This window comes from Tyto alba, unplaced genomic scaffold (assembly GCF_018691265.1).
Source record: "Tyto alba isolate M040663 unplaced genomic scaffold, T.alba_DEE_v4.0 Super-Scaffold_5, whole genome shotgun sequence".
NCBI classification, from domain to species: domain Eukaryota; kingdom Metazoa; phylum Chordata; class Aves; order Strigiformes; family Tytonidae; genus Tyto; species Tyto alba.
Genome location: NW_024881326.1, coordinates 789,969 through 815,545, shown reverse-complemented (window position 1 = coordinate 815,545; position 25,577 = coordinate 789,969). Strand labels below are relative to the sequence as shown.

At 56.2% G+C, this 25,577-nt stretch overlaps 2 protein-coding genes across 6 annotated transcripts in view; both read right to left on the bottom strand.

Annotated features, from left to right (window-relative positions):
* Positions 1-662: 662 nt before the first annotated feature.
* ARHGAP36 (Rho GTPase activating protein 36) lies at positions 663-18,167 on the bottom strand. Its single transcript, XM_042807416.1, has 11 exons — positions 18,073-18,167; positions 16,594-16,750; positions 13,815-13,877; positions 12,278-12,534; positions 10,560-10,755; positions 10,174-10,229; positions 9,546-9,696; positions 6,013-6,161; positions 5,187-5,357; positions 3,885-3,982; positions 663-2,928 (listed from the first exon to the last, which is right to left on the bottom strand). Exons 2-11 carry the CDS (start codon positions 16,706-16,708, stop codon positions 2,790-2,792), a joined length of 1,395 nt encoding a protein of 464 aa, XP_042663350.1. The 5' UTR covers positions 16,709-16,750; positions 18,073-18,167; the 3' UTR covers positions 663-2,789.
* Positions 18,168-21,866: 3,699 nt separating this feature from the next.
* The window catches only part of ENOX2 (ecto-NOX disulfide-thiol exchanger 2), a 48,682-nt gene continuing 44,971 nt past the window's right edge, over positions 21,867-25,577 (bottom strand). For all 5 annotated transcript variants that reach the window (XM_042807210.1, XM_042807208.1, XM_042807209.1 and 2 more), the window contains one exon: positions 21,867-23,970. In XM_042807210.1, coding sequence (XP_042663144.1) covers positions 23,839-23,970 — 132 coding nt within the window. In that variant the 3' untranslated portion in view covers positions 21,867-23,838. The remainder of the gene's footprint in view (positions 23,971-25,577) is intronic.

Here is a 25,577-nt window from a genome sequence, read left to right as displayed (position 1 = left end):
AACCTACCATCAATCCTAGCAAAATAATTTTACCATGGAAATTAATACGGGGCACTTATTGACCCTAAAAGACTTCCCTAAACAAAACCAACTGAACCGAGGAAGCCGCAAGGCAGAGTGATACGCCCATAACCTCGCATGGAAAATCAGCATTAACCCCCACCTTAACGACCAGACTCCCGTGGGGGCCCGGCCATGGCCAAACGTTTCCCACGGCCGCCAAGTCCCCCCCCAGCAGCGTGGGCACCCTGCGGAGCACCCTGGGGGAGCTGGGCTGCGAGAACCACCCCCCCCCCCCCCAACGCTGGGCTCTGCAGAGGTGTCCCCCTCCACGCCTGATCCCCAGGGCCACCCCCCAGCGCAACCCCAGCCCCGCTCCCACCACCACGTGCTGTCAGAACCTGCCCCCCGGGCCAGGCTCTGCCCCCCATCCCCGCTGGCCCCGGGACTGAGCTGGGTCCCGGCCAGCACCCCCCAGCCCCCAGGCAGGAGCATCCCGCCAGCCCAACGCTTCCCAGGGCTGCCATTCCCCAATTCCACCCCTCAGCCATGGTCAGACTCTGGATGCGAGCGTAGGAAAACCCACTGATGGAACTTCGGCCCTTCCTTCAACATCCCCGTCCCTCCTTGCCCTCCCTCTTTGGCCAAACACTCCAGCCTGGTTTTGTTCTCAAAAGTCCTCTTTTATTTTTCAGCCACGTTTGGAAGGGGAAAGGGTGCCAAGTCCCTCAGCCTCTACTCAACATGCCAGTGTAAACAGAAATGTTTTAAACCACAATAAGAAAAAAAAAGAAAGAAACTACACCCGCACGACCGTGGACAGCAGTTGTGACGAGGATCTCACAGCGATGGGCTGGGAACTTCTACAGAGATAAATGTCAATCAGTTCTCTGCTCAGGTTGAGTTTGGGGGAGTTGCAGTCGTACATGAAACTGGACGATTAAATCCATCATGGTACGGAGATCTCTGCCACACATGACAAACTCCGCTGTCTAAATACAACCCAAAAATGTCAGACGGAAGCAGACCAACTGAGCAACAAAAAGAAGCAACTGCAAAGCCAAACCCTCTGTGCCCCGAGTTATAAACCAGACGTCTTTGCCGCGATTCATGGAGAATAAACACCTCTGGAATTGTCAGTGTGCATGTCTTGGTCTCTCCAGAATAGAAGTCATGGATTTGCTGCTGATTTCAGGCAGCCCGAATGAGAGGAGCTGTGACACCAGATCCATCTGCCCCCAGCATGAAAATATCCTGGTATAGCCCATTCCTGTCTTCTTCGTACCCTGCTTCTCTCCAGCCTCCCCTACCTGCCTGCCCCAGTTCTCTACACCAGCACACCCCTGGGCACCAGTTCTCCTCCCCTCGTGTCCCTTACCAGCCTCCTACCTGCCTGCTCTCTGCTCGGCACCCTTCAACTGCAGTTCCTTGGAAGTGAGGGCTAAACCGTGAACGTGACAATTGACATTCAAGCCAAGAGATTATAAATTACACGACCTCAGAAAACAGGTGTGAGACAAAAAATGTTGCATGCAAAATTCACAGGCACCTCTTTTGCTGTCTCTCTGACTTCCCCTTCCACATGCTGTTTTTTTTTACCCTCCATCATACTGGCCATGGCTCCCTGTGCTGGACCAGCCCACCTGAAGCTGAGTTTTCTCTGTGCTGCCCAGAGCATCCCTCCCCACGCTGCTGCTTCACCCACAGAGAACCCAGCCCACGGGGGGGAGTGGGTAAGGGGCTGCCGGGCCACCTCCAGCAGAGTAAATGGAAAGGAAACAATGGAAAATATTTGCTCATAACATTCATTCTGCCATACCAGCTAGAAATGTACATTTGCACATAACCAGCAGTGACGTCCAGTGCCTGAGCTGTGGGACTAAACCAAACCAGGCGTTTCTCAGCCAAAGATCATGAAAAGACACTGTCATTTGTAAACTACATTAGAAGGTCTACTTACTGAATATTAACTCAAGGAAAATTGAGGTTTATAATCCTCCGAGTATATTGTTCCCTCTTACTACACCAGCCATACATTTTGGGTTTTCTGTCTGTGAAATGATCGGTCTGAAGCCTGGGTTCAGACAAAGAGGCAAGCTGTGATTCGTTCCGACCACGGCACTGATGGTGCTGGGGCCTCACCTCCACGAGAGCCTCCTCCCCCGCACAAGCCCACGGCCCACGGACGCGGAGTGAAGGGGATCCCCGAGCACCAGCCGCACAGAGCTGAGCTGTGCCGTCCGCCCTCGCCGCCCTGCTAATGGTGCCCATCACCTCTGCCTCCGGGCAGGGGGGGCTCAGCGCTCCCTGCCAGCAGGCAGACCCCCGCCAGAGCCTGGAGGACACCAGACGGGCTCTGTTTTGGACCTCTGAGTCCCATCCGCTGAGCACAGCACGAGCTGTGGGGCGCCCACCCGCCGCCCCCCCAGTTTGCTGTCCCAGAGCACGGAGCCGGCGGTCGCTCGGAGGGGAGAGGTGGGCAGGGGTGCCACGAAGCCACCCTGCAAGTCCCCGCCCGCACAAGCGTGCACGAGCACAAAGCTTGCTCGGTCATCAGCAACGAACCCACGTGTGGAAAACCCTCCTGCTGGCAACCTGCAAGCGCCTCTCCGCCTGGCCACACCAGAACCGCCTGGCACGTCTACTGGTAGCAAAGATGCTCCCGCAGATGTTCGCGCTCCTTTCGCTGCTCCGCTCCTCCAGATTGGGCCGGAAGACTGATTTCTGCTGGGGAAAGGTTGCCCGGTTTTGCTGGCAGAAGGCAGCGCAGGGGGCCTGGCCCAGGCGTGCTAGATGCCAGCGTCCAGGTTGAGGAACGAGACGCGGCTGTACAACTCTGAGGAGACCAAGCTGCTCGCCGGGGTGTGGGTCCGACCAGGCAGCGGGGATGGAGCATGCTCTTCTGTTGAATCCTCACTCTCTCTGCTCCTAAGAAAGTAAAAAAAAAAAAAAAAAAAAGAGAGCTGCTATTTGCAAGCTGTTTCTCTTGCCAGCTCTACAGCCAAACGGTCCCTGAAGATTTGCCGCCTCCTTGGACAGTCCCGAAGGGATCATGAAGACAGACAAGGAACGGTGGCGGAGATAACTCGTGAGGTCTGTGCTCTGGGGAAACCACTTCACACGGGACAGTCCACATTTGCTGAAGGAGTCACCAGCTCTCAGAGGAGACTGAAGGCCGCCGAGCACGCCCTGCTTCCGACCCCAGGGGAGCAAAATACCTCCTGTGTTATGTGCTGCGACCGTGGGCCCAGACCACGGGGCGCAAGGCCCTTTTATCCCCATTTCTTTAATCACAGGGAAGGGCATGAGCTCAAAATCTGAGCCTCTATGGGACCATCCTACCCTGCAGATGCACAGACACAGCTGGCAGTGCCCTGCACAGACTCACGCGCACACAGATCCACACGGGACGGGCAAAAAAAAAAGGCACTGAAATACAGACAACACCAACGGTGAAGGAAATTTGGAGGGGGCTAGTGATGGAGCTGTAAATGGAGCAGGCATCGGCGTGCGATCCTGAGGAAGGTCTGGGGATGCAGCAGAAAAAGAGCTGTGCAGGTTTGCACACAGAAAGGTGTGTGCAGCGGAGGAGCCCTGCTGCAGGGCGGATCTGGGTAAAGGAGAGAGTGGGGCACAGGCTGGGGAGGAAAAAAGGAGAACAGGGAGCTCCGAGGGATAGGAAAGTGTTAGCACAGAAAGTGAAGGATTTTAGCTGGGGAGTTCCTGATGGAAATTGGTGGAAGGAGCAGGAAAGACGGGCAGGAAGATGAGCAGGATTCCTCCGTGATTTGCCAGCAGTGCGGTGAGTGTTGCTGCAGGGGGGCTCTGCCCCCCCCCACGCTGCGAGGTGCCCCCCGGCAGCACCGCGCCCCGCCGGGACTTACGGCATGGCCCCGAACTTCCTGCGCAAAAGGTAGTCGATGACGTCGGGGTCTGTCTGAAATAGCCTCCTCAGGACGTCACGTTGCATTTCTGGAGAGACCTGGGCGGGATTGCACAGACACACTGGCTCATGGCATCGCCTCCCCCCCGCCTCTCCGGAGGAAGGGGAGCAGAGGCAGCCAAGGACAGAGAAAGGTCAGGACAGACCCACCGTGTTGGTGCCACGTCCCACACACCTCCCGGGGGTCTGGGCAGGATCTCAGCCCCTGCTTTCCCCACCCTAACCCCGGCCCTTCGGCTCCCCGCCGACCTGACAATCGCGACAGGGCTTTTTAGGGACCTGAAACGCCACATTCCCGCAGACCTGTAGGAAATGGACATTTCTGGTACTTCCCAGGAATTTCCCAGGTCGTCTCCACAAACCAGGGCCTGGAGGATTGCTCAGCGCCTGCTCCTGCTGATGCAGGGGGTTTCTGCCAGGGTTTCAAAACATCTGCAGAGCCCCCGCTGCGTTGTCCCCAAGGAGAGCAGCGACGTGGCTGCACGGCGCCCACCTCCATCGCATCCCCTGGGGGCTGCCTCAGAGCGCCCACGTCCACACGAAGCACCCGTGGGTGCTCGGGACGGCACCTTGCTGCGTACCCGCAGGGGATCTCCCGCTCAACCACCTCCTTTATGTGAGTCAGTCAAAAAGACGCTTTTGGGAACCCCAGGTCGAGGCATCCCCTAGGACAGGATGAGCACTCCCCGCCTCACACCCGGGGTCCAAATCACCCACTGAAGAGCCGATCCGAAGTGACCCCGTCCTTCACTACCCTCCCTAGCTCTCCCCACCGTCACGTCCTCCCCACATCCACCCGAGGCTGTGGCACCTCCACCCCGTGCCATCACCTTCTAGCCCCTTCCCTCTTCTAGGGTCTCCCAGTCTTCCCTCTTCTTTCCCCCCTCACTGGGACTTTAGGGGAGAAGCAGTCCTGAGGTGCCACTCCTGCAGTGGCTCTTGGCCCGTTGTTTCCCATCCCAAAGGAGCTCGGTCAGACGTCACCAGGGCGGGAAGCAGCAGGGAAGAAGAGACCTGTTTGTGGCGCGACCCCGAGCTCTGCCTTTACAATGCCAGTAACAAACCATCCCAAATCAATATTAACACCTGCCACGAGGAATGAATCACATTTTCACAAGCCGATTCGAGTCACCTGCTGCTAAAGGGGGCTGTGGATACGTCCTTCCTGCTGCTGCCATTAAAAAAAAACGTTCAGAGGGGGTGGGAAGGTCTCAGGAAACTGCCCCGAGAAAGCTTCACCTACCATGAACAAGGTCTGGTAGTGCTCAATCAGCCTCTGGAGCACCAGTATGATGGCACTGCTATCTTCAAAGTTCATGGCACCAGCGTCTTTCTCCCCAGGCTTCTCTTTCTGAAGGATGTTGGGACCAAAGACTGTGGCCAGGTTTGAAACTGTCATTTTGTTCCCAGGAATCTAGCAAGCAAGCACAAAAGGAAACTGCAGATTATAGGTGCAACGGCATGAGATGTCCCAGGACAGCCTCACCCACCCCAGGACGGGAACGTGAGCTGCTCAGCGAGGCCGGGGCGTGGGTCTGGGTCCAGTTTGGTTCTTCCCAGGTTGGTGGCAGGGCCAGCATGAAGGGTCTGTGGTGCTGGAGCGCACGCTCACCCCCTCCTTGCACCGGGGCCTCCATTCCCATCTACCTCAGTCTCACAACCTCTACCGAAAGGTAACAATCAATATTTCTTTATCATCTTACAGTAAGGGACAAAACCAGTCTCTTCGAATCACGGAGAGTCTTAGAGCTCAAACTGTCTCGAGAAACCAAAATTGACCTCAGTGCACGGTCGTAAGTCTTTTGTGAAAGTTGGAGGTGGAAAACCAGAATCAGTCCACCCAAAACTCCCCTTGCGCTGCCTACGGACACACAGCCGGGTCTCTCAGGGGGTCCCGCAACCCAGAAAACCACGAAGCTGGACTGGGAGCCGCCCAGACCTGCCGTGGACAAGGGAATTTCTCAACAGTTTGGTGTCACCCGGCCTCGCAGGCAGCTCTGCTTGGTTTTAACCCAGGAAGACTGAGCACCCCCTTGCCGGCGCGGTGGGCCCGTTGGGGCCAGCCTCACCTCCTGGCCGTCGGGGCCCCGGGAGCTCTCGGCGTGCCGGGCCACCTCGCCGAGGAACCGCAGGAGCCGGTGCAGCGTGTCGCTGTGGCAGGGGGGCAGCAGGAAGAGCAGCAGCCGGAGGGCGGCCAGCTGCGCCGGCCCCTCCATGGCTAGGCAGAGAGCAGTCCGTTAATTAGCGCAGTTCCCAGGACAGCCCTCGTTTCCATCCCCAGTAACGAGCTCTGGAGCGAGCCAGCCCGGCGCCTTACCCTTCATCCCGTCCGTGCAGGGATAAGCACGCTCCGGGAGACCCCAGAAAGGGCTGCGGTGTGATTGCATTTGGTAATTTATAGCCCCACAAACTGCCCACAAACGGAGGGATTATCATCCAGTTATTCAAAAAAAAAGAAAAAAAAAGAGCACAGACTGCAGCAACTGCTCGAGGCAGTGCCAGGCAGCACATCGCTAATCCCACTGCCCTCAAGCGGTTTTGGCAAAGAAGGGTGGTAAGGAAGGATCTGGGAGCCAAACGCTTGAAAAATCGTACATAGTGTGGTGTGAATTTTCAGATTCACCCTACAGTCCACACACAGTCCAGGGCCGTTCGGCCTTTTTATTAACAGGGTCAGCAAGGGGAAAGAAAGTCACCTCACTGCAGCGATAGTGGTGCTGAGCTGGCAAGGAGCAGGACAGGGAGACAGCAAACACTCAGCCAGCCCAGGCTAGAGAGAGCGCCTGAAAAAAACAAACAAAAAAAAGAGGGTGGTATGCAAGAGGGACATTCAAAGCTCTGTGTGGTGGATGGAAGGTGAGGAGAGAGCTGCGGCCAGGGAGCTGCCCGCGTCCTGCTCTGGTGCTGGCTGCAGGGGGAGGCTCCTTAGATCACTCATATGGGGGGAACTGGCAAAATCTCCCGGCTGAGGCGTGAGGATCACACGGCCTGGCAGTGACAAGGGAACAGGCAATGACAACAGTGTGTAACGGAGCACGTAACTAAACCGCAGCCCGGACTGCGGAGCGTCACGTCCACCACCCGGCTGGGTGGGCTCGAGCCACGGCTGGGCGAGGGGCTGGCACGGAAAGGCCACTAATGGCTGTGAAACACTACCAGGAGTTCAGGCTCGGGTTCCTTGGAGACCACTGGAAGGGGAAATATTGGAGAAAACAGCACTGTCTTTACACCCTCCTCGAAGGAAGAGATCCCGGCTGCTCCTGGAGATGGGATAGTGGTCCGGACCAACCTTGCTCCAGCCACGTGCGCCCACCCTTGTGTCAAGCCTGGAAGACGTAGCTGTAGCCCGTGTGCCCGGCTCCAAATAAAAGATATACTTCAGTACAGCAACTGTTCTGCAGTTCTGCTCGGCTTCTGGGGGCAAATGGCAATGGCAATCTGTATTAACCTTCTCATATACAAACGTGAAGCCCATCCTTTAGCCAAAGTAACACCGATCTCCACCGGAGAAGGCAGTTCATCTGACAGTTCCTAGCCATTTGCTTTACAGTGTGCCCTCAAAGTCCTTATATGACAAAGGTGCGTCATTTATTCTTCCGTCTTTTAGACTTGTATGAGAAAATGCCGTCACTTCACATTCAGAGGAAGATGAAGATCTAACAGAAATAGCAGCTTAGCAGATCTGGACAAGGGTTACAGGCTCCTGACCCACAGGGTGAACGTCTGGCACTGCCGGGGAAGGGTGAAGGCCGGGACTGGCAGCGGCTCAGACCCTCCCGGGGGATGGCCGGGGGGCACGGGGAGGTGCCGCGGGGCAGCAGCCAGCACACGGCCAGCCAGCCCGTCCACCACCAGCCACGGTGGCCACGCCACGCGCGGGCGGGGAAGAGACGTGAAAATACAAACGTGAAAATAAAAAAAAAAAAAAATGGCAAAGCCAATGGGTCAGCATGGCTTCTGCGGAGGGAGGTGCTGCTGTTCAGGCCTCCTGGAGCTCTCTGGTGGGTCAGGAACCACGGCGGGGGCGGGGGGAGGCTGCTTCGGTCTCCCTGGACTTCTGGAAGGGTTTGGGCAAAAGCTCTCATTTAAAGACCTGAGGTAAGCGAAACAGCTGTGACACAGGGAGATGATCTTCTGGGAGGCAAATAATTCGTTAAGAAATGGGAAACACATGGTAGGAGCAACTCACACAGTGTTTGCTGTTCACAGCTTGTGCTGCTCAACCTGTTCCTTAACGAGCTTGGAAAAGACGACAGCAGTGGCAAGAAGAAAGCTTTGGAAGCAGCGGTCTGGCCTGGCCTTCTCTTCAGCTTGAGATGGCGGTTCCTTCCTCACATCTTCCACCTCCACGCTCTTCACAAGCAGGGAGACCGTCTTCTGAGGTCAGGGATGTCCCCCCAAATTCTCTATGCCCAGAGCCTGTAGGTTCACCACCCCGCAGGCTTCTGGAGAGTGGGACCCAGGCAAACACGTGGCCCCACGTCCTCCAAAAGCATCTGCGTCTCCTCAAAGGGAGGGAAGTGATCCAACTTTCCTGGCAGCCTGAGCTGATCCTTGTGCTCCAGGATCTCCTCCTTCCCCGCAGACTCTCCCATCTTGCCAGCTGTGGGCATCCCCAGGCCCCCTCTGCAGCCCTTCCTGTGGATGGGTCTTACAAAACGCTGAAGGAGCTGGCAGCTCTAATTATTGCTGATTTGCAAAACGGCTGATTTGGAAGCTCATATCAAAGATAATGAGAATTCTACACCTCAGACTCCAAACAAAAGACATTAAAAGTGAAGACAGCACAGCCACTTCCAGCTGGGATGTGGTACCAGCCTGCTTTTCACTTGGGGTGCGTCCTTCTGCTTCCCCGCTTTGATCCAGGCCCCCTGCCCCGCTTTGAGCCATCCCCCCATCTCCACCACCACCCCGGCTTCCCTGGCCTCCCCAAGGAGTCCGTGTGCCAGCACATGCCCAGTCTCAGGATATTATCTATCCCGAGGAAACTCAGTGCTGCGTGCCCACAACTGGAAGCCGTGCCAGTAGCCCCCGCTCCGTGCCTTCGCTCTGGGGTGATTTCAGCAAGGACAGGTTGGGTTCACACTCCTGCTCTGCAGTGCAGCTGTGCCGTACGCTCAAATACCTGAGCTTGGGGGCAGAGATTGCCTCGTACATTCCCCTAAACCCCTGCCCACCCCTGGCCCCCCCCTCCACGTGCCTCCCCTCGCTCCCTGACTTGGCACAGCCTGATAGCGAGCCCACTGGTGCGTAGCTGCTCGGTTTTCATGTGGAAGCAGGGACTCAAGGATGTGGAGAGAAGGGTGGCAAAAGGGAAGCAAAGACATAGCGAAGGAGACCGAGATGCTGGAAGCTGTGGAGACTGCCTAAAAACTCAGTCACCCGAAACGCAGAGGGTAAGGGAGACCTGGGCAGAGGGTTTGCAAAGACACCCTGGCCGGCAGCACAAACTGCTGGGCTGAGCTCCTGCGCCGCACGCAGAGCTGTGCTGGGACCTGGGGCTCAGCCAGGTAATTACACGGGAAGAAAACTCCTGGGTTTTTTAACTCACAAAACCAAACGTGGACTGTGCAGAGTGAGCCTCTGCCCTCCGGGTACTCACAGGCGGTGCGGAGGAAGGCTGCGTAGAGCTCTCTGGGAATCAGTGAATCCGGCATGTCCCGAAGGAACTCTTTGAGCAGAGCAGCCACATCATGAACGCTTTGACGCTCATCCAAGAAAACATCCAGTCCTCGGTCAAACTCTTCCCTCAGCTTAAAGAAAGGAAGAAAGGAGAAGAATTAAAAGCAACGGTCAGTTCTTCCTCTTTATACGAGGCGTGCTGTCAGGAACTGCCCCTGTAAAGAGCTACTGCAGCGGCAGGACAGGAGGGCTGGCTGCTCCCGGTGTCCCCCCATGCAGGGCACCCCCAAAGACCACGGCATGCCAGAGCCCCAGCGCCTGCTGCTGCGAGAGCACGGGGCCGGGAGGAGCTGCTGGCTGGAGGAGGGGGCCCGGGGCGGGCTCTGAGGTGCCAGCCAGGGCATGGGGGCTCATCTGCTAAAGGCAGCTTGGGGAGATGAAGCCTGCTCTCCGCGGCTGGGAGAGGGACCCAGCAGCAGGTTACAGGCTGCCCGTGATCCAGCACACGCCTGTGGCATTTTAGATCTCTCCACATCACTGTCTGCTTTATGCCTTCCCCAGCCAGACAAGCATCTGTCCGTTGGGTGCAGTAAATGTCTCAACTTTACCTGCTGGACCCTCTTTTTGGAGCTCCCAACCCGGAAGATGCCCACCGTCTGGAGACCTGGGAGAGAGACGGGTTAGTGCCCTGCACTCCCACGGCCCCCCGCCACCCCGACTGGTCCTCGGAGCGCCCCAGCATCGGGGAAGGGGTTCTCCTGCCCTGCACAAGAGGCAGCGCATCCTTCCGCGCTCCTGGCAGAGGGGGTAAAGATAAAGGTTTTGGAGCTGTAAGGTTTTCTGGGACGCTACCTCCAGCCCAGCGGACGCTCCCTGGGTGGCTTTGCAGGAGCGCTCCCCGCCCCAGGGAATCAGCTCCTCCCGTCTTGGCCGAACTGCCCCAGCCCACTACACACGGTGGGTTTTACCAACCCGTGGAGGCGTGCGTATTTACCGTGCGTTTCGATGTGTTCGCAACACTTCTCCACGATCCGCGGCACCTGCCGGGTGATGGGGTTGAGGCTCAACGTCTTTTTCTTGCCCAGGCTTCTCGGTGGGTCCAGCTCGTGGGGGTGTGACAGCTGCAGGGCCTCCAGCAGCTTGGAAGCGTTGTCGCTCAGGTCGGTGATGGAGTCCACGGACATTGCCCCCTGAGACGGAGCAGAGGCGATTCGCAGGGTGGCAGGAACCACCCCGCGGGAGCCCAGTACATCGCTGTGAGCGCAGAAGTTTGTGGGGAAGGGAAGCATCACCCCCAAACGAACACAGAGCACCGCAGAGACACCCTTCGTCTCCCCTGCATTCGCCCACGTGCCCTGCTCCTAGTAGGTGCTGTTCCTAAACACAGCCTACGCCGCACGCAGACACGGGGAAGGAGGAGACACCCCCAAATCTTGTACCTTTGACCGTGCAATATACTGGATTTCGCGACTTGCATTGGAGCTGCTTTACACCCGGGGTTACAGGCACTTGGCAAGACGCAGGCGTGGGTCTCTACCCCAAAATCATGAGGTACAGCCTAACACCCACCACCCCTCGCAGGAAACAAAGGCTAAAGCCAAGAGGGTGGCCAAGGGTGAGCAGCCCCACCGTCTCCCCCAGCCCTTGGGCGAGGGGAGCCCCTGGTGAAAGCAGCCCAGCGGGGTGGCACTGCGGGTGTCCCCCAGCAGCGAGGGGTCCCCCCCTCCCTCCCTCGCTCCCACCTGCCCAGGTGTTGGAGAATGGCTCAGAGATGGGGATCCTGAGCCCACCGAGCAGTTGTATGATCAGAGCCTGCTCTAGCTGCTGATGCTGAGCCTCACTAGGGTTTGCCTGCAGCTGCTCGCAGCTGCTGATACAGGAGGAATGTCAAGGACGCTTCGGCCCTGTGTACCGTGGTGTGTCGAAAACAGGTTAAGGGGAATTAGGAATAGTGGTCTGAGAAACCCAGTGTTATGATAACGGTGGTCTGAGAAACATTGTGTTACGGTACTGTCATGTATCGAAAACAAGTCAACAGAAATCAGAAATAGTAGCATGAGAAACTTAGTGTTATGAGAAGCTTGTGCTGTAAGCTAACTGCAAGTAGGTGGACCGTGCGAATAAGACCTTTAGAGCTTAAGCCAATCAGCTAGTGACTAGTAGGCATAACAATTATCATTGTCTGTATAAATATATGTACCCTGGACCAATAAACACACACGTTAATTGATGCTCTATCTTTCACACTGAACCCGCCTCGGCGTGTCGTTCGTCCGCGGCTCCGCACCCAGGGAGCCCAACACGACCCACCGCCAACAGCCACAACTGCTGCTGGGAACGTCGCAAGCGCGAGGCCCGGTCTCCGAGGTGTGATGCAGTGGAGGAGTAGAAAAAGCCACGCCACTGATGAGGAATCCCCTCCTACCCCTATTTAACTTCGGCTGCCCAGCCGTGTCCTTCTGGTGACCTTGGCTCCTGAAGAGCTGAGCTAGTAAAGGGTGTCCCACGCCTCACAGTCCGTCTCCTGGGGGGAGCAGGGGGACCCCGTTTCCCTGAGGACACGCTGGGAGTGACCCAGCACGAACAACACACATGCATTAAGAAAAGACCCCGGGAAATCATATTTACTGCTGAAGCCTGAGCCTCCCCCAACCTGCAGCGTCATCACGGTGCAGCTTTATTTTTTTTTTTTTTTTTTTTTTGCAATCGTACCCTTCGCTGGCTCCGGGAGCTGTTGCTGAGAAAAGCCGGGGAAAGCGGCTCCTCCGGGAAGACCCCGCAGGGTACCCGGCCACAGCCCCTGCCCGTCGGGGACCTCTTCTGCCTCTGAGCCCGAAATCTCGTCACCGTCGCTTCCACCTCCAGGCAGAGCCGGCGGCTCTTCTTCACCGCCTCCTGCAGTTGCTTGTAGGCGCGGTCATTGGCGATGACTTGGAAGAGCGGGATCCCGAAAGTCTGAGGGGAGCAGTCTAGGGAGAAACATGGGAGAAATGGAAAAGCATGGCTAGCAGGCAAAAAAAAAAAAAAAACCCACGAGAGGGAACTGCACTAGCACAGCCCAGCTGCCAGGTACCCATGTGCATACCTGGACAAAATAACTAACGGATGGGAGGGAATAGCCGGGTGCCGTGACGGTAACCCCCAGCAGGAGAGCGAAGAGGCCAAGGTACAAAACCAATTCAATACACGATGAGGAGATCTGTGGCTCGAATCCAGGGCGTTCATCCTGCAGCCATCAGTGCCCTTGCAGGCCCTGTCCCCTCCCGCTCCTCCTCCAGCTCCCCGGGGGCCTGGGGTGCCCGGGGCGGGTGGGAAGAGCATCCCCGGGGACCCTGGGCAAACCCACCGGGGAGCTGCTGCTCCTGGAGAGCCCCGGAGCACTGCGTGGGGGGACCCGGGGTGCTGGGCAGCCAGGGAGCCGAGCGGGGAGGGCACGGCGTGGGAGATGGCGTGCTGGAGGAAGAGGCAGGAGGCACAGGGGAGCTGGGAAGGTGGCAGGAAAACTGGCCTCCACCAAGGTGCTTGTTGAAGCCTCTCCCGGTTCTTCATGAACTTTCTGCCTCATGAAGACGCCACAGGGTCCATGAAGTGGAGGCTTCATGAATCACCAGAGATATCTGATACAAAAGATTCTTACCAAATTAAAACCTCCAGCTTTCTACAGGGTTTGTGCCAGTTATGTCTCTTCGAGAACAGTCTTGGTATTAATGGCAGTTTCCCCAAATAACTTGCCCCCTCCGTACCTCCTTGCAGAGGCAAGGAAAGCCCTCCTTACTTCCAGCCCCCCCACTACCCTGGGCCAAGAGGTTTTGCCACAGATCCATTCAGTAAACTATCAGACTGCTGCTCAGTAATTTCCTCGAGCGGACTTTGTACTGGTGTGAAGAACATTAGTAAGTGTTCACTCCCAGCTGGCTGTGCCCTGTGCTGCTGGTTTCCTCAGGTTTGCACGGGCATCCTTCAAGGGACAAGAAAAGAGAACTCAAAGCAGCGAGACCAGGGGTAAAATGGGCAGAAATACTCATACCTGCACATCTTTACAAATGCACGCACATGCACACACATATTTTGTCCACACACACATGCAATCCCTCCCAGACTCTCTCACGTTTTTCCATGGATCATTACACCCCGCTCTGGTGAACCGCAAAACAACACGGGACAAAGCACCTTGCTGAATTTGGGCCAAAAATCACCAATTCCATGTGAAAGCAGGGACCAAACCCTGGGTAAAAGGAAGGCTGCTCACCTTTCTTCTCCTTTGAAAAGCTCTCCAGTTTCTGGCGGATAGATTTACTGCCTTTAGGTCCAACTATGAGGAGAAAAGAAAAACTTTAGCTGTCCAAAGGCTGTAGCTTAAAACTCTTCTGGCCACCTTTAAATTCTGTGCTCATGTGTTATACATGACTCTGTATTAATGATGATGTCCTAGCAATTACTTAATGACTCAGAAAGCTACCCTAATGCATCCTCAGAGGTCTGGTCGCGACACTGGAAAGAGGAATACAGCCCCAGAAAAGCTTTTGGGAATGTTTTACACAGCACAGACAGATGAAGTCAGACAAAACACACACCACCAGAAACGCCACTCTGGTCCTAGAGCCAAGCCCCGCTCCCGAGTCCTCCCCACGCTGCACATCCAGGGACAGCAGCGGTGAGCTGAAAACTCATTCACCTAAACCCTGCCGGGACACATCGCCCTATTCTCGCTTGTGCTCCTTATTCCTGAGGGATTGTCTTCCTAGCAACAGCTTTGATAGTTGCTTGGGTTATTCTGTAAGATTTAGAAGAAAGCTATGAAAGCTGGTATGAGCAGCATGCACACAAAGGGACAGCCTGCGTGGATTATTCCGCAGCACCATATGTGTTGGTTCATTCAAATGACCGGATAGCAGGAAGATGAAGGACAACCTGGAGACAAGAAACACCCAGCCAAGGAAAAAAAAAAGGCCAGGAAAACTCCACTGCTTCAGCATCGAGTTAGGAGGGGTGACACAACGGGCTGAGGCTGAGCATCAGCATAACCCTCCACTCCTAAAGCCGGGCAGATGCTCCTAAGGGAAACAAACCAGGAGGCAGCAAGAGAATAAAGAAACCACCGGGCCCCCCGGCCCTGAAAGCCGGGATCTCCATGAGAGGGGGACACGTATGAGCCACCCCAAACCCGGGAGATGAGGACAACTCCTTTTCACGGAGAAGCGTTACAGCAAGCTTGATGCTTGTGCATCCTCCAAAGATTTCATCCTTCCTTGGTCACCCCCCCGGCTCGAACCCCAGAGCTGCTCGTGCGGACTTGGCCGAAGTGAGATGCAGAGCCCAGGAGGTGTTTGCTCAGTCGCTCGGGAGGGCCACCCCAAGCCCGTTTGCTGTAAGGTCTGAGGTGCTGCGGAAGTTTGTTGGGCTTGAACGCGGTAAGGAGTCTCGGAAGGAAAAGAGCAGCCCGGAGGGTATCGAAGCTGAAGGCTGCCCCAAAGGGTGGTTCACAAGGGGATGCACGCCCCGTGATCCTCAGCATCTAGGTAGCTGGAGATATGAGGTTTAAAAGAGGTGCTGAACACCTTTTCCTTGAGGGAAATAATAAAACCTGTGCAGTGGCTGTTTATTAAAGAAGGCAGGAATTTCCCGTGGGTGGGTGCTGGGGGCAAGTACAGACAGGTGGGTGGACCCCGATGGAGACCACGCAGCCCAAATTCAGGCATTTCCACAACCGTGGACTTCCCTTTAAAACGCTGGGGTGGGAAAATGATGTTGCAAGCGCAATAGTTTCATGGCTAATCCTCAGCATCTCACACGGACTCCCAGCCAGCTCACTGCAAAAGAGCAATTAGCAGGTAGAAATCTAAAGGATACAAAGATGGACAAAAGGAAGGAGGGATTCCCTGACAGCAACCGCTTCCTTCAAAAACCACCTGAGCATGAGACTGATGTCCAAAATACACACAAGGATGTGATCAGGACTTTGCTGTCCCCTGCCCTTATCCCGCAGGGAGAGAGGAGCCCATCGGATAAAATGCAGCACACTTAACAGCAGGGAAAGAAATTTTTTTTTTTTCTTTTTTTTTTTCTGCACTGCACTGTTCCCTAGAGAAGCTGCTGCTGCAGGGTATCACTGAAAATGGGATCACAACAGCTCAAAATAAAAACAAAGGAAAAGGAACCAGGATATTTGTGGTCAGAGTCCCCCCGGGGATTTAAAGGCAGCCTGCGGTGGCTGGTGCTGCAGCCCTGGGGCAACTGGGAGTTCTGGGAATGAGAGGGGAGCTTCCTCTCTTTTACTCTTCTTGAAGCCCTTTCATTGCATGAAACCTTCCAAATTTTAATAGAGACAGGATATGAAACCTGGATGTCGCCTGGAGTAAGTGCTTGCTGTCCAGCGTGAGGCTGAGCATTAGGAAATGCTCCTCCCCTGGGACGGGGCCCCAGAGATGTTGGGGGGCTCCATCCTCGGGAGGTCCCAGCCCCAGCTGCCCCGGGTACCTCCTGCCCTGCTGGGATGCCAAAATGTTGGGAAGATGTTGGGGGATGTGGGAGCCCAGGCAATGCCTGCACGTCTCGGTAGGCCAGGACAGAGGAGCTCAGTCCCTGTGGAGCTTCTATATTTATCTGCCCATTAATTTTAGCAGCACATCTTCCAGCCTTGCATTAGCCCCATCCCAGCATCAGGACTTTGTGCTGGACATGAATCCAAAGAGCAAAGCTTGTCCCATCCCAACGGCATTTAGTCCCGGTGGGAGACCTTGCCAAGTCACATTGCATCTGGTTTGGATTAGGGGGATCAGAGGCAGGCAACAGGCAAGGTCATATTCTCACACTCCTATGGACACGCAAAACCCCCTCGAAAGGCTGATTAGGCCCGTGAGGCTCAGACCAAAGCCGGGAACAAAGATTAAAATGGACCAAAACTTGTCACAAACGTCCTTCCACAAACATCATCCCGTGTTACGAAGTGTGGGCGTGGGGGTGAGTGGCAATAGTGGCCCAGACCTCAGCCCTCCCTCAGCAGGAGCCGCCCTCCCCCAGTCCTCTACCTTTCGCCAGGCTGAGATCTCCAACAAGCAGCTTCTCCTGCAGCTGGTAGAGAGCAATCTCTTGCAGGCTGGCTCTTTCCAACTCCGAAAGGCTGTGCAGGGGCACAGGCTGCATTTTGGGGCTTTGTCCCGGCAGAAGAGCTGAGGCAAGGGTCCTCTGCAATAAAAGTATATGTATGTAAAAAAAAAATAAAAGAGTCAGGAGCACACGGCAGAGACGCCTGCTTTAGGAGAGAAGCTGCTGAAAATGCCACAGCACGTCTTTGCAAGTGCAGGAGACACTTGGCCTTCGTGCACCGCTCGGAAGAGCCCGGTGGTCTGTAGGTGCCCCAGCCACAGCATCTCACTGTGACCCTCCAAGCAAAGGCCTTGGGGGCATCAGGGAGTACGTGAGGGACCTCGGAAAGCGCCACGGCCGATTCCAGCTGCCATCTGTTTTCACATGAATCCCCACACCCTCGGGCTCACGTACACAAGACGGGGCACATCCTGGCCTGCCAGAGGAGGGACTGTGGTCCTGATGCTGGGGACTTGGCCACTCTTCACCATGGGAACATGGTCCCTGGCTGGCATCAACCTCGAGACCACGCTCCACGTGAGCAAAGTCAGCGCGGAGGCCATCTCCTTACCAAACCAAGAAAGCACGATTTGTCCCCAAAACTCATGCGAGGGACGTGGCAGTGGGCAGCGCTCGGTCCAACGCCTCACCCGACACCGCTTGCTGAGCAGCTCCCGGGTGGGAAGAGAAGCAACACGCACACAGAGCCAGGGCCTCCGTCCCAGCTACGCCAGGATCAACCCCAGAGACATCCAGACTTGGACTTTCTTCACCTTCCTGCCCCACCAAAGACGTGGCACCTGATGAAAATCTCTCCCTGGATGCTGCAGCAGCCTGAGCGTTTCCCGGCTCGCCCCAGACACCCGCCTGGCTTCGCCCCTGCCCTCCAACGAGCTCCACCAAGGCAGGGAGCCCCGAGCCTTTTGGCACGATGCTAAGAGGTCCCGGCAGCCCTTCTTCATCCAAATCAGCTCATCACGAGCAAAACCCGGGTGGAAAGGCCCTGGGACGGGATACCAGCCTTGGACTGGTCTTTGGAGGGTGCTGGGCAGATGTACACCCCTCCTCTCCTCCACCCACATCCCACCACGTGCTGGGTGCCGAGGTATGGGGAGAAACTGAGGAGGGGTGACCTCCTGGAAAGCCTTCCTGCATCAGGTGGGGAGAGGCTGGAGGGATGCCTCCCCCTCTGCAGAAAGGTGCGTGCAGCAGTTTCCCTCCAGGGTGGGTGAAGAGAAAAGAGCTTTAGGGCTCTGGGGTATTTTAGTCATAAAAAACTTCTACAAAGCAGCGCACATCCCACCAAATAAGACTTACAGCCCCTTTTGGTTCACAAGCTCTTCTTCTCTCCTTCCCACCCCCCCCTCTCCCTTTTTAAATAAGGTTTGTTTCTTAATTTAATACTAAACACCGAGCTTTACCTCTGGTAAATCAGACACTTCCAGCGCCGAGCGGTGCTGCCGCAGCCTCTCCAGCGCCTTCGCCCCCGGCACAGCCTGGGCTGCAGCCCCCGGCCCCACGCAGCTCACGGCCGAACGCCCCATCCCCTCTCCTGCATCTCCCTGTTCGCAGCCCCCCGGAGAGGCCACGCAGGGACCCGCGCTGGCCCCCGGCTCCTCGCCCCGCACCGGCCTGGGGCTCAGCCTGCCGCACCCCCCGGCCAGCCCGGCCTCGGTCCAAAGAGCAAAAAGCAGCAATAAACGGAATAAAGGACCAAGGTCATCAGCGTGCGCGCGGAAGAGATGTGGTCAGAGTACAGGCTATGAAACGAGCCTCCCCAAAGAGGGCTTTAAGGCGGCAGTGAGAAATATAAATGCCCGGAAATCCCGTAGGGCTGCAGGTACCCTGGGGCAACGTTGCTTTCGGCCAGGTTTTCCATTTCTAAAGCTGTTTAGAAAGTCACACAAATTTTTAAACTATGAAGGAGCTGTTACGAGCTCCCCAGAAGGGCACCCCGAAAAGGGAATTAGCTAAAGGCAAAGATATTCTTGAAACATTTGAGGTTTATGACAAAAACTACGTGCCTCGGCACGGACGTGGTGACAAATGTGAGATGCAGCACAGCCAAGCTGCCTGGCACAGCTCAGCACCTCGGGACGATTAAAAACTGTCTCATACGCTGGATTCAGGGGTAAATCACCCAGGAAGAGCTGGTGCAATCCTACTCCCGCGGCAGCTCATTCTGCGGGCAGCCAGATGTAGCACTGACCCCCACCCTGGGCCTGGGGCTCGGGGGACGCATTAGCAAAGAGGCCAAATGCCTGGTTAAGTTTTAGGTGAGGCACAGCCCGTGGAGGCACTCGTGCCTTGCTTGAAAAGGGGCTTTTTCATTATTAAATTATTAAACACATCAGGAGCTGTTCTCTAGGCTCGGCAGCTTGCTTTGGCTGCCCCTCCACGCGCTGCCTCCCACGGCAAGCTCAGCAACCAGCCTTGAACGCCATACATGGCTTTTTATAACTTTCATCCTACAGGGAAAAAAAAAAAATAAAAAAAAATCTGTGGAAGGAAGAAGCAGCCCTTTAGGAATGTATTTTATTTACTGTCTCGATGAGGCTGCATGTAAGAGGTCAGTCCTAAAGTAAAATAACTAACTGGTCCTACACCAAGCTCTGCAAACAGATGCTGGGGCACGAGCTCCCCTGGGGTCGCCTGGGTGGGAGAAGGGGGCTCAGATAAAACGCTGCCTTCGACAGGCCAGAGCATCTCCACTTGCTAGCAATAGCTCGTGTGTTTCTGCCACGGCAGAAATGCTGTGGACAGACAGACAAGCCCCCGAGACAGACACACTGAAGGAAATCACCTCTGGGCAGGCGAAGCTCACGGCTCCGGGCAGAGCCCGCAGTCAGGGTGGGAGCGGAGTCACCGAGGATGTGGCTGCCTCGGGGCGAGGAGGAGGAAACCCGATTAGGAGAGGGAGCAGAAGAGGGAAAGCAGGAAGGAGAAGTCGGGACAAGCAGCTGCTTATCTGGTCCCGCCATAAACGCCGCGAGAACAGCCCCATAAAATGCCACTACCACCAGCCTCCTGATGAAGTCGTGCTTCGGCTGTTAACCCTCCCAAAACCCGGCTTTGCTTCTTGCATTTATCCTCAAGGGAGCAAGCTAGGTGGGGACCACCGCCGCCAACTTACTGGGTGGGAGTCCCTGCCCCGCGGTGGGCGATGCGCTGCCGAGCCCCGGACGGCAGCGGGCCGGGCACCGGCGCTGCCCGCGAGGAGGAAAATGCCAATAGGCAGCGGGGGAAAAAGGCAGAACATCACCAATCCTCCTTCAGAGGGGGGGACGCTGGAGAAGGAATCTTATTAATTCAAAAACAGAAATAAAATGCCTTTCACTGGGAGCGTTAACGGAGCGCTTCCTCCCTGCAATGACTTTCTCGGCTTATTTTTAGGGCTAGGGCTTATTTAAGGAAAATCTCATGGGAAAAGCTCAGCTGCCCCTTCTATTCCCAACGAGCTGCAGTTCCTCATTTTCCGCAGCAAAGTTACTCTCTTCCCAGCTGGAATGAAGGGCTGGCGTTTACCTTCCTGGTTTCCTTCTCGCAGCAGGACCGGCGGCAGCCTGGGCTCCCTCCGAGACGCTGGTTTTCGAAGCAGCATCTGGCAGAGCGGGTGGGGGAACGTCCCCTGCCTGCCGGCGGGAGGAGAAGCGGAGCAGTGACGGAGAGGAGCCGCTGCAGCCGACCGTGGCCGAGGGGAGGAGAGGGGTGATGAGAACGTGAATTTTCTGCCAAAAGAAACGAGAGCCAGAAACTTCGGGTGGAGAGAGAGAGAGAGAGAGAGAGAGGGCAGGGTTCCATGGGAAGGAACAGCACTTCCCACGACAGCGTCCGCGCCCTGGCAGGGGATCGATCGTTGCTCAATCCGTCCCCGTGCCCTCCCCACTCTCATCTGTCAGTAACCAGGGCAGCCACCGAAGCATCGGCCGTCCTGGCAGATGAAACCTGAGAGGGAAATTTGCTGCCTGGGTGCTGGTCCATGAGGGCCAGGGGGATGGTTTTCACCTTCAACCGCTCCGTCTCAGCATCTTCTCAACCACCGCGGCTCCAGGGCGGGCAGGGCCGGGCACCGGGGTCCCCTGCAGAGCTCGGCCCTCGGGGAGCTCCCAGCCCCGACGGGACGGACGTAAACCACGCTGTAGGCAGTGGGGTTAGGGACCCCAGAGAGCCTTACGAATCCACAGCAACCAGCAAAACACACGCGTGTGTGTGTGTGTGTGTTAAGACCCAAAACTGGCGCCTCCTCGCCCGTTAAGGCGCCCGCGAGCGCCTCGGGGACCGCAGCCGGGCTCCCGGGCCGCGGCGCGGCGGCGACTGGGCTGCAAGAGCCCGTCCCCCGGGCAGAGCCGCGCTGCCCCGCGTCTGCCCAGTCCCGCCGTGGCCCCGCGTCCGATCCAGCAGACGCCGGCTGCCACCAGCCGATTTGCCTCCCTCCCCAGAGCAGCCGCAGGCCGAGGCCGCAGCCAGGCTCGTGGCTTCCCCCGCAACGTGCAGCCGTTGCACGGGAACGCCCTTTGCAGGCGGAGGCTGCCGCGCTCCCCTTCCCCGCCCCGCGCATCGCCTCGTGGCCCACCTCCGTCACCAAGTACAAACCGGTGTCGCGGCACCAGACGTCCGCCCCAGACACTGCTGTGATCAGCAAACGCCGTCCGCTTTCGGAGGAGGAAGGAGGTCACGGACCTTGCATTCACTGCCCGTCGAGTAAAGAGGCTGGGGAGGAAGCGGGGAGGGTTTCGGAGCCGTTTGCCACTGGTCGCTCACTGGCCCGGTAGTTTTGAACGCTCCTAAAACTTACTACGGGGACAGCGAAGCCCCGTGTTGGCAGAGGACTTGGGATGGAGCACCTCCTCTCCCGCAGCAGGCAACGGAAGCTAGGTGAGAAAAAAGAAAGCAGCAGGGCCAAGATTTGCCCATAAAAAAAAAAAATGTTTATTCCTTTAAAAATACAACGTTCGCCTGCAGCGACGCAACGATACAGAACGTTTCTTTAGAAGGGGTCTCATCTGCCTCCAGTGTGGCAAAAACCTTCGGAGCGAGGAGCGCGGGCAGCCCCGTCCCAAACATCTGCAGAACGGCTTTCTCCTGGCGGCAAAGAGCACACGAGGTTCCAGGGAGGCCTCAGTGCCCCCGGCAGGGCCCGGAGCAGGGCGGCAGCAGGCCCCCGGGTCCCAGCCCCGCCGCCCCCCCCAGCACAACCCGCCCGGCCCACCGCCAAACCGCCGGACGGCCCCGGCCCCGGGCGCTCCGCCAGCCGCAGCAGCTCCCGCGGGACGGCTCCCGGGCCCGACCCCGGCTCCCGTCCCGCCGCCGCGGCGGCTTCCCCGCTCCCGGGCCGCCCCAGCCGCCGCGCCCCGCTCATCCCGGAGCTCCTCGGCGTGCGGCGTGGCGGCCGTGCCCTTCCCGACGCCCCTCTGCTCCGGCCACGCCTGCCCCCGGGCTCTAAAACCGCCCACGCCTCTGGAGCCTTTTTCCGAAGGAGAGGTCTCCTGCTCAGCACGGACTACCCCGTCCTCTCTCCACCCGGCTGAACGCGGTGGGACGGGGGCAACGGTGACAAGTTCCTGCCCGGTTTCCCCCCGTGACCACCCCACAGGTGCCGGGGCATAATAGATCCAGGGCTCTGTGAGTAGAACCCAGCGATGACCGGGACAACGGTTCATCAAGGTTGGAAGTCGCCAAGATTGAGTTGGCCTCCACCCTGCATCAAAACCGGTCCCTTAAAGAAGAAGAAAAGGCGGGTCACTGTCACAGGACGCTCCCTTCTGGTGGCCCAACAGGCCAGACCCACTTCTTAGGGAAGTCTGCTGCCTCCCTCGGAGCCGGGTTAAAGACGTGAAGAGAAAACTTCCCGCCCTGGTACGGCCCTCGGATCAACCCCCGTTCTTGATTTTTCAGGTAGGCAGCGATGGAGTTGCAGCAAGAATTCCCAGGGCAATCAAGAGAGACTTCGGGGCCTTGGGACGGCCGGTTAAGGGATCAGGAGCACGAGCAGTGTTTGTTCTCCTCCATCCTCCCAGCTGCGGGGGAGGATGAGGGGAGAAAGAGGAAGCCCCAGCAGATCAACACCTGGCTCCGAGCCTGGTGTCAGCGGCAGAACTTCGGGTTTTTTGATCGTAGGTTGGTCTACACAACACCAGGGCTGCTGGTGACAGACGGGCCCCGCCTGCCCCAAAGCGGGAAAAGGATCTTTGCGCGGGAGCTGGCAGGGCTCACGGAAAGAGCTTGGAACTGGATTTGAAGGGAGAAAGGATAAAACCAGGCTCCCTAGAGATAAGCCTGGGGGTGGCACGCCGATGTTTGAGGGACAGCGCGCGAGCGAGGTCCTTCCGTCGGCTCCAGGCTGTGCTGAGAACGTGAGGAACAGCCTGTGGGAAGATTCAGGAGCAGGCTCTGCGCTGCTTGTAGCACTTCCAGAAGCTCAGTCTCCAGAGCAAAGGGGATGGAGAAACGTGGTGGTAAGCTATTACTAAAATAGAGATCTGATGTAGGCTCTCTGCTCCACCCAGATCAACAGAAGATTAAATACCCTTCCCTTGTAAAAAATTATTTACAGTCTGACTCTGCAATGTACAGATTGCCAGTGGCACTGCCAGAATCACACTCAGCTCCTAGAGACACTGCCTTCATCTTAGCTTAACTGGTAAACCATTAGTAAAGAAAAAAGCAGGGAAAAAGAACCAACCGTTTGGCTCAGAGAACTCCGAGCCATCTAAATCTTCTGTTTAAACATACATCAGGTTTTAACCATAGAGATGTCTAAAAAAAAGTCTTCCACCCCCTCTTTTGGTGGTTCTACAAACCAGAAAAATGCCTCTCTTGTTGCTTCAGAGGACAGTCTATGGTTGTTCCTACCAGTAAAAAGAAGGTACAGAATGAGAGATTTGGGCACACAGAACACACACAACACTGGCAACACACAGTCAACACGCGGTGCTTAAAAATATCAGACATGAACTTTTTTCACAAAATATATTGAACAGCACTTGCCTGTTAACAAATAACTGATCAAAGAAGCTACAGAAATTGAAGTTTCTTCCAGTGCTGCTCTGGACTTACGGTATCACTTACATATTATCCCACCCGAGTCTGTGACACGTGCAAGATAATCGTCATGAACAGAGGTAAGAGGCATCCCAGGTTTTCCTGGCGTACGCATCCTGCTGTTGTTTTCAGCATTAAGTCAAAGCTCAAGTCATTTTCAGTCCATCAAAGCCACAAAACTTCCACCTTTTCTCCAGGCTGGCCCCAACCCCACTCAGCTCCTGCCTGAACGTGTTCTGGAGTCGAGTCATGAGAACTTCCACTTCCGCGGTGCAAATCTGCGAAAACAGAAGGAAAACGTCACTGGAACGACGACGCTTTTGGTTACGGGCGGCCTGTAACGACTGATGATGTTCAGGCTGAAACCCATTTAATTGCTGAAGTACACCCAGGCCTTCCCTAAACGGCCTGTCCAAATCCTCATGGTAAAGATCTCGGGACAGCGGGGGTTGTGCTGCTGTCAGGCGTTTTCCCCAGGCCGTGCCCTGCAGGAGCTGAACCTGCGGCCCCGGTGGTGCAGCAGGACACGTACCCGCCAGCACCTTCACCCCGTCACACACCAGCTACACAGTCTGCATCAAAAGTCAGCCAGACGTGGCCGGGCAGGCCCGTAAATCTGACTGCTCTGGCATTTACCAGATACCATTGAAGTTCAGCAAATCAAAAAAAAAAAAAAGCCCAGAGAGTCGCTAGGTGTTAAAAGCAACACCCCCAGCTAATACCCAGCTCCTGCAGGAACCAAGAGGGAGACAAAAAGAGCCAAGAGGTAACCTGAAGAACAAAAGGGGAAGGCCTCCTTTCGGGGGAGCAGGCACCCGTGCAAGTCAGCAGGCTGCTGCGTTCACCTGAGTGTCAGCGAACAATAAAAAGACCGATGCTGCTGCAGAGGCCAAAGGACGCTTTTCACGGGGCTTTTCTGCTAAGCTTCCTGTAGAAACTTCCAGTAGCCCTTTTCTAGAGTGCAGATCCCAAAGAGGAAGTGCCAGGAGCCAGATGAATGATATGGTGGCATTTCTTTAAGAGCTCCGAAGAAAAATAAAGGCAGCTGTTTGCCTCATAGACAAATTCAGAACTAGAATGAGAAGATAAGTTACATCTTTAAAGGGCTGGAGTGAGCCTGGAAAACAGGCCAGCAAGCCGCGCTTTCTTAAGGGTAGGGAAAATTATAAACTACAACCAAAAGCAGCTGGAAAAGTTCCAATCCCAAGAGAGGATTCCTATGCTGGTAAATCTCCTGTTCCTGGGGCACTTTGAGGCAGACAACCCCAGGGTGGGAGAGCGGAGGAGCGAGATGGATTTTCCTGGAACACTCAAAAGCCTTTGCACAGTCCCTCCCCGATGCTGAAAAGGAGCCCGAAGCCAGCGATAGGCAGGAACACTGCAGGGAACAGCAGCTCCTTGTACAGAGGAAAAGGCGTGAGCGCTGCTCTCGTTATTGCCCTCCTTGACCCCTGCACCCAGGACTCGGCCCCTCCGACCAGCACAGACCCCCGTCAGCGGGGACTCTGATTCAGTGCTTATGCTTTTGTAGTACAAGGCCCTTGCACAGCACCCTCCTAAAAATGACTCCACTGCCAGTATCAAAACAGAGGCAGAAAAGCCTCAGTGAAGGGCTACAAGATCAGAAATATGGGAAAGCTTTGCTCGGAGACACAAAAACAATTTGACTGCTGAGTTTTGAGAGAACATATACAAACAGCGGCATAGCAGATGTTATACGGTAATAAACAGTATGCAAGAGGCGGGTTGTTTGCTCTTTTCCTTAGAGGTCACAAGGACAAAGGAAACAAAGGCAGCAAACTTAAACAGAAGAAACAAAAATACATTTTAGTTGGAGATTTTAAAGACGGAATTCCCTGCTGCAACATACAGTTACGGTCAAAGG

Bases quoted from the DNA above. Each gene is read 5' to 3' on its own strand.
- ARHGAP36 (XM_042807416.1), bottom strand. From the start codon at position 16,708: ATGCAGCCTGTGCCCCTGCACAGCCTTTCGGAGTTGGAAAGAGCCAGC. The intron at 9,697-10,173 runs GTAAAGTTGAGA...CCTTTCTTTAAG, and splicing joins CCAAAAAGAGGGTCCAGCAG to CTGAGGGAAGAGTTTGACCG. The intron at 5,358-6,012 runs GTGAGGCTGGCC...CTTGCTTGCTAG, and splicing joins GGGGCCCCGACGGCCAGGAG to ATTCCTGGGAACAAAATGAC.